The sequence below is a fragment of the Halichoeres trimaculatus genome, unplaced genomic scaffold (genome assembly GCF_033239565.1).
Source record: "Halichoeres trimaculatus isolate MK-OKI-2021-1 unplaced genomic scaffold, fHalTri1.1 fHalTri1_scaffold_14, whole genome shotgun sequence".
Lineage (NCBI taxonomy): Eukaryota > Metazoa > Chordata > Actinopteri > Labriformes > Labridae > Halichoeres > Halichoeres trimaculatus.
Genome location: NW_027437192.1, coordinates 10,546,092 through 10,553,746, shown reverse-complemented (window position 1 = coordinate 10,553,746; position 7,655 = coordinate 10,546,092). Strand labels below are relative to the sequence as shown.

General features: G+C 36.6%; 1 protein-coding gene across 1 annotated transcript; it reads right to left on the bottom strand.

Annotated features, from left to right (window-relative positions):
- Positions 1-669: 669 nt before the first annotated feature.
- neu1 (neuraminidase 1) lies at positions 670-6,346 on the bottom strand. Its single transcript, XM_074686056.1, has 7 exons — positions 6,089-6,346; positions 5,494-5,683; positions 5,030-5,292; positions 3,115-3,297; positions 2,527-2,746; positions 1,641-1,877; positions 670-1,390 (listed from the first exon to the last, which is right to left on the bottom strand). Exons 1-6 carry the CDS (start codon positions 6,173-6,175, stop codon positions 1,657-1,659), a joined length of 1,164 nt encoding a protein of 387 aa, XP_074542157.1. The 5' UTR covers positions 6,176-6,346; the 3' UTR covers positions 670-1,390; positions 1,641-1,656.
- Positions 6,347-7,655: the final 1,309 nt, after the last annotated feature.

The following is a 7,655-nucleotide window of genomic DNA, read 5'->3' as shown; positions in this document are numbered from 1 at the left end:
AATGTTCTCCTTCAGCACTGGAGGAGAACACACTTTTTAAAAGCCCAGCTCTTCCCACAACAACTAAAAACAAGTGTCATCAGAAATCATTAATTTATTCTACAAGTAGCACAGATCACATAGTGTCCTGAATTAAAACAATATCATGTGAACAATGTTGGCAAAATCATAGCCTGAAAGTAAAAGGTTCAGCTTACCAACATAAGAAGTGAACAGTCTTCAAAAGGAGATTATTGTTCCTCATACACATCATGCACTCACCTTCTTTATCAGACTCACTCACTCACTCACTCACTCACTCACTCACTCACTCACTCACTCACTCACTCACTCACATGTTTTACTTCTTTAAATTATAACTATTGGTATTGTAAGTTTAAAAAAATGACATTATTTCTAATGTAATCTGCAGTTCTCCATCTATCTACTCAGGTATGCTTGACAGACTTATGTCAATGTTTTTCTATTAGGCTCACTGGCAGTGGTGGTGGGGGGGTGGGGGGGGGGTGTGTGTGTTTGTTTGTTTGTTTTTGTTTTGTTTTTCTTCTTTGTTATACAGTAAAATGCACGATTTAAGTATTTCTGTGCTACCTCTCTCTCTAATACTTTTGGACTGTGCAATTATTTTGTTCTGTGAAAATTTCAATAAAAAGATTTTGATTTAAAAATGACATTATTTCACATCTCTTGCTCTACTGAGGCATAATCAGTTTTCAGTCAGCACAAGTTAATGTCACATTTGCTTCTCAATAAATGGAGCCAAACGATATTTATATCATTATAACCACAGGCACTGAAAAACTTTTTAAGTTTCAAACATCAGCTTAGTTTCCCTCTTAAATAACTACTAAGTCTGTCAGTTTGGCTTTAGCAGGAGTCATTTCTTAGTCATGTAAACAGTGAATCTGCCAGAGGTGCCTGAGATGCTTTAAAAATGCAGTATGTTCAGATAGCCATATTATTTTTAACAGCATTTAGATAAGAAGTGAAGCCAAGTCATATTTTGAATTTCTGTTAAAATTATTTTAAACTTCTCTCTTAAAACATCCCACTTTCACCATATTGTCTTGCTTACCAACAGGGAACCCATACAATATTGGTGTTGATTATCTTTTTTGACCAATCAGAACAAAAATGAAATTTAAAAAAATCGGAACATGACATATGCATCTTAATCAACTGTTGGAAAAAATGAGTAAGACATAAGAAAATAGTGAGATTTTTGATCAGTTCATTACAGAGTGGGTACAACCTGTTGGACATCCCTGGCTTTGAGCCAGTTCCCCACATTTAATGTCATAAAGTCAATCAGAGTCTTTATCTTCATCCTGAGAAAGTTGTAGGAGTAAAAAAGCTCTTCCAAATTCCCTTTTCTTCCAACTGTTTGTATCTAGGAGACAAACACAAGGCACAATACACATTTGTATTGTCAGATATTGATCAGTCTGTAAATCAAACAGCCAATCTTTGTACAGCACTTTTCTTAAACCAAAATGTAGCAAAGGGGTTGCTTAGCAATAGAACAATCGATCCCCAAATCAAAAACTCTTATTAATGTGCTGTTTCATTGAGAGTTTTTCTACCACATCTGTGAAGCTTTAGAAAACAAACAAGCTCTACATGGTTCCTCTTCAGCGTACCTCCAGTCCACATGTCCTATCGGCCACCGAACAGGTGGATTTTGGCAAACGACACAGTCTCGATATAGTCCTTGTGGCCCTTCTCATAAATAACGTAGATGTACTTCCGGTCCTCTGCAGATCCACTGTTCAGAGACGTGATGCAGGAGTAACCGCTTGGCCCCGCCCATATCTGCACAGCTTTCTCCTCCCATGTTTTACCATCAGTCACAGACCAGCGCAGAGTCAAGTTGATTCCTGAGGACAGAGGATGCAAGAAGAAAAGAATTATCACCCAACAATATTTTCAAATGGCTAACTTGTGGTGGCATTACTGATGTGATCAGGAGATGAAAATTATGTGTTTAAAGCTCCTGTGAGGGACTTTTGGTGTGCCCTTATTGTGGCGCCCTCAGGGGACATAGAGCTTTCTATCTCTTTGCTTATTTTGTCCTGTATATATGTAGTTTATTCCCTACTTTTGAAACTTTGGCATGAAAATTCTGGAAAAAATAAGGCAATTTGGCAAATGGTGGTTCATCATGTTATCTGACACCAACCCCCTGTCAATCTGCAAGATTTCAGATGTCAAAGAATGAAAACTTTGTCACAGAGACATTGATAACAATTTCAATCTTCTTCATACCCAGCTAAAAACCTCCTCCCAGGAGCTTTAAATAAAAAATAGATTTCACAATAAAATGTGAGTTAATTACTCCGTCATTGTGGCAGCATTTAAACAGTATTGTGTTCAAGGACAGGAAGCCCTAAACTTGAATAAAGATATTTTGAAGCAAAATACTCCAGATTGGCTCATCTAATTTTATTTTCATCAGTCAGAGTCAAAGATAAAAATCACTAGAAAACAGAAGAATGGCTGCATCTGTGTCATGTCATCTGCTCTTACTGTGTTGCTCGTTGGCGGGGTTGGTGAAGTATATAACTCCATCTTTCTGCAGAGCTCCAGCTGCTACAGCAGGATCCACCAGTGTGTAGTCAAAGTACAGACCTTCCACAGGCAGGGACATTCCTCCATCAGTGCTGCGTACCACCAGACGACACTTACAGTGGTAGTTGTTCTGGTTTCGCACATTGATGACGATGCTGCCGTCTGTCAGCTCCACAGGCTGAAGGGGGAACAAAGACAGTGAATTTTCTGATTTTCATTTTCTTACAAAGCAACTCTCTAAAAACGATGTGTTCCCCTTTCAAGAATCTCCAACATGCAAATGAAAAAATAACATCTTCAAGAGATAAAACTGAGTTTTTTGGGGCACTGTGATGATTGTGAACTGCCAGAGAGTGACGACAGGATTTGTGAGAGAAAACTCAACACTTCTGACTTTTTTTTTTTTTACAGCTTTAAGAAGCTTTAACCGCTTGATTTTGAATTATATTCTCATGTTACAGAAGGCAAAGGAGTCCATTTAATCCTGCCGGTTGAGCAGGATAGATCTGACTCCTTTTCACAAACAGCAGCACATGATCCTGGTACCTGGCACTCATCTGGGTTGAAGTCCTGGGCTCTCTTCTTTTGGTTATAAGGGATGCTTTTCAGCGCTGCACCGTAGGACCATTTTTTCCCATGGTCATCGCTCAGGATGCAGAATACTCCATCTCCCTCCAGCGTACCATGACCACACACCACCAACCTTCCCTTAGCTGGTTTGTAGCGCTTCTGTTAAACAAAACGGAACAGGATGTGGACACAGGATGAGAAATAGTGTCAAAAAAGATCCTGTTTCTGGGCCAGTAAAGTTGTAAAATATAAAATTGCTGCTTTGAATTTCGAAAAATCAAACACATTTAATTTATACAGAAAAGATAATACATGGGTCAAAAAATTTGAACTGTTCCTACTTCAGAATACCTCATGAAACATTTAGGAATTATCTAGAGTGACTAATCTGCTGCAGGAACACATAAGGTTTAGCATCGCAGAAACTGGCACAGACAACCACAAAAAAGATAACTGGACAGATGCTCAGCTTAGCCAGTGCATGAGGAGTAATAAACCACTAATTTACATCCCTCTAAATGACATAATGATTCATGAAGCTGACAGGCAGGTTAACAAACACCAAAACCTTGGACAGAACACAAATACCAGGGGCTTATATGCTGAAGAATAACCAAGTTTGATACCTAGATTTTTAAATTTGCTATATTTAGACATGGCATTGTTTTATTAAATGATTTGCTAAGACAATAGCTGATGGCGTAATGCTATAGAAGGTACCTATGGTGGCCCTAAAAGTCAAAAACACAAAAAGTGCACACAAAAAAAAATCCAGAACGACAAAAAAAAATTAATAAAACAGAAAAAATGATCAAACACATTTACTAAATGAAGCAAACATTTTCAAGTGAATTTTTTTTAAATGAAATGCAAAAAAAAAAGTTAAAAAAAAAAAAAAAAATTTAGACAGTCATTCACATAATACAGAAAACAATTTTTTGTAAGCTCTTGCTGTCTGTATAATTCATGAAATATTTTTTTCAGAAGTGTCAATTATCTTCTAGTTAGCTGAAGTAAAAAGTTAATGTTTTTTTCTGTTAAATAATTTTGTTTTTCCAAATTTTTTTTTTACATTTTTTGATCCATTTTTGGTTTAAAAATTTCTATCATGACAATTTGTTGCATTATATAAACTGTCTTTGTGTTTTAAAAGAATGAATTTGTTTAATGAATTGTTTTTTGTTTGTTCTGTGTTGTGTTGTGTTTTCCTTTGTTTTATTTTCGTGTTAATATTTTTAAATTTCACAACATATTTTTGGCATTTGGTGAAATACTTTTTTATATTGTGCAAATTCAGAAGACATTCAGTCAAAGTTTTTTAATGGTCATGAATTCTTGTACAACACAAGTTAATCTGTAACAAATAATAAAACTTTGAAATAATAATATTTTCCTTTTTTGTTTGTGAAGGAAGGCCATGACATGTTTGTGCAGTTGACCTTTAGGGCCACTGTAGGGGACTGATCAGCAAATAAAACCACTTACAGAGACATGGACAAAAACGTGATCGAAACTATCACAAAAAAAAAATTTACTTCTCAAATTCGATCAGTACAAAGGGAAACTTCCTCTTTCATGACACTCTACAAAACCACATCTGAATTTTAATCAGATCTGTCAAAAAAAACCCACAAGTCTGATAAAAACTTAAAAACTGATCTGTGATGAAAGATACTGAGTCACAAAATCAAAGAAAAAACTAGCCAAGATTTTTCATAACTTTAATTTACTCCTTATATAAGTGATCTGTGTTTTTAGAATTTTACTGAACACCTGAAAAGGTTGTCTTAATGGTTGAACCAGTGTGAATTTAATGCAGACTTTAAGGTCACTAAGTATTTGATCTTATTTACAGCTGTAGAACAGCTTAGGTTTTTTTTTATCCTCTTACCTGGATTCCAAAACCTGGTCCCGGGGCAAAGGCTTTGACTCCAAGCTGGACAGAAAGGTTTTTAGGCGCACTCCAGCTGAGGCCATCATCCAAGCTCTCCATCATCATGGTGCTGGCGGGGCTGCAGTGGTATTGGTGGAAACAGATGCTGTAGACCAGGATCACAGAGCCCACTTCCTCATCTACCACCACAGAGCCCAGGTTCAGGCCATCAGGATTTTTATCATCATCAGTGATAAAGGTGGTGGGAGACCAGGTAGATCCTAAAGGAATAAAGGGCAGGATTTCAACTTTAAATCTCAGTAAGCAATCTTACTTAGTAATCTAGATACATGGATCATGAGGAAACATAAATTATGTCATGTGTATGTTGAAAACTGAATTTGCAGGAGTGTGTATTTGTTTACAGGCTGTGAGCATGTTAAGCTGTTTGTGACTGTGTGTCTTTGTCGTGGTGCTCCTGCCTTTATCAGTGGACCGCCTCATCGCAATGAATTTTGCCCCCAAATCACTGGACTTGGATTTCCTGCCCTCTGAGAAAGCCAACAGGCTTCCTTTAGAGGTGAAGGTGAGCAGAGGAATCCTGTAGGTGTTCACTTCCCCCTGAGCTCCGCTCACCCACAGGAGCTGCTCATCATATATCAGAGGATCAATCTGAAAGGGCAGGGACAAACAGACAAAGATGAAACAGACTGTGTAAGTGAAAATAAAAGTTTATAGTGTACCAACAAAACCAGTTAGGGCAGGGAGTTGTTCTTGAACCAGGTGACAGGTGTCAGGTTACACAAGCATGTGATGAGCACCGGAAGCATAGCTAGGTGAAGATTTGTCTATGTACTAAGAGTACTGGCATCCAAAATCTTATCTTCCTTGGACTTTGAAAAGTTACAATGACATGCACAAGCTAGACAAAACAACAGAAAGAGATTAAGCCTTGGACAGTCGATTTTAACTTCTCAGTCGAGCTGAATTCACATTTTTAACCACCTGAAAACAAACATAGGACGTTATCGGTAATAAAAGCACTGAAAGACATATGTAGCTTTAGATTTACTGTACCTGTGCAGGGTTGATCTGACTAACACACTGGGAAAACACAGCCGAGAGAAGCAGCGACAGTGCAGAGAGCCGGTTTCCTGTTTCCATGTCAAATCGGCGTCCGGAAACTTTCTTTTTGTCTCCACCAAAAGTATCAAGACTAAATCCGGGAGTGTAGCGACAAAAGCAGGCAAAAACGGTGAGATAGAGGCGGAAATGCCTTCATCGGCTCATCCACGGAGAAACTCTCAGTAGCAAGCAAACTGTGGAGGTCATATGACCAACATATGTGGTCACGTGACGAATGCCCACCAAAATAAAAGTTGATTATTAATGAACTTAAAAAACAAAAAAAAACCTTTGTTTTGTACTCACTGTTTAATATTAAACTGCTTTTGACAAACTGCAATTATTCTAATAAAATATATATACATATATAATAGTTATTAAAAAAAGTGAACTCGCATTCATTTTGAAAACTATTATATCGGAGTTGATGTGGTCTCCAAAACATCTCATTATCTTTATGAAAATGATCAAAATTTATAAATCTAAGGTTGGTTGGCGGGTCATTTAACTATACAAATACAGTTAAATAACACGCTTCAAAAAGAGTTTAAATATGGGACATTTTTTGTATTTTATAACTGTAGAAGCTATTAATTATTAAATTAAATTAAATTAAATTAAATTAAATTAAATTAAATTAAATTAAATTAAATTAAATTAAATTATTTAATGTATGCAGACTCAGTGTGCTGTATACGTGTTTTGTTATATATTTGAATTAAATACCTTTCATCCATATATGAATGCCTGTTCATTACGATCCCTTTAGGAGGGAAGGTCATTTTCTAAAGGAAGAGGAACAGTTTGGTATCAAATTATTCTCAGCTTAGTTGAATTTTTGTTATAATCAAAGCTAAATGCAGCAAGGAGACATATTTTCTATTCTAGTCGTCTACCTTGCTAAATACACGGTTATTAAAATGGAATGTTTTAAATTATCCACAAGGGGGCAGAATTTACCTTACCAACCACACAGTACTCACCACCTGGCCAGTTGGTCTATATAAGACAAGTTGTTCATATCTTCTCATCACGTTTAACTTTAAAAGACTAATACTAAATTGTAAATGGTTTTCACCAACCTTTTCAAATCTATAAGCAAAGATATTCACTTTGACAGTTGAGTGATAAAGCAATACAGGAAAGTTTAGATAGACCGTTAAAACAGTTAAAGCATGTAACAGTGCTGTTGTTGTTTTTTAACACTGTAGTCTGCAAATCTGAAGATACTCTGGTCCCTTAAGGCGCACAGTGTTCTATTGCAGGGTTTTGCAATATTGAAATTTGGTTTTAGGGCTCAGGCCAAAGAAAATAGACAAGAAGTCATCTCTAGTTTAACTTGTTCAGGGTAGACTCAGACTGCATGGGAGGCAGGGGTTTAAAAAACATGCATACAGTTTAGAAATGGAACTCTGATTTATAGGTACAAGTACTACATAATGCACAATGTAACAGACAAATGAGGCAGATAGACACTAAATATGGTAGCACAGAGGGTTACATCTGAAGAACAGCCTAC

Bases quoted from the DNA above. Each gene is read 5' to 3' on its own strand.
- neu1 (XM_074686056.1), bottom strand. From the start codon at position 6,175: ATGGAAACAGGAAACCGGCTCTCTGCACTGTCGCTGCTTCTCTCGGCT. The intron at 5,293-5,493 runs GCAGGAGCACCA...TTATTCCTTTAG, and splicing joins GAGGCGGTCCACTGATAAAG to GATCTACCTGGTCTCCCACC. The intron at 1,878-2,526 runs GTAAGAGCAGAT...CTCTGTCCTCAG, and splicing joins CCCCGCCAACGAGCAACACA to GAATCAACTTGACTCTGCGC.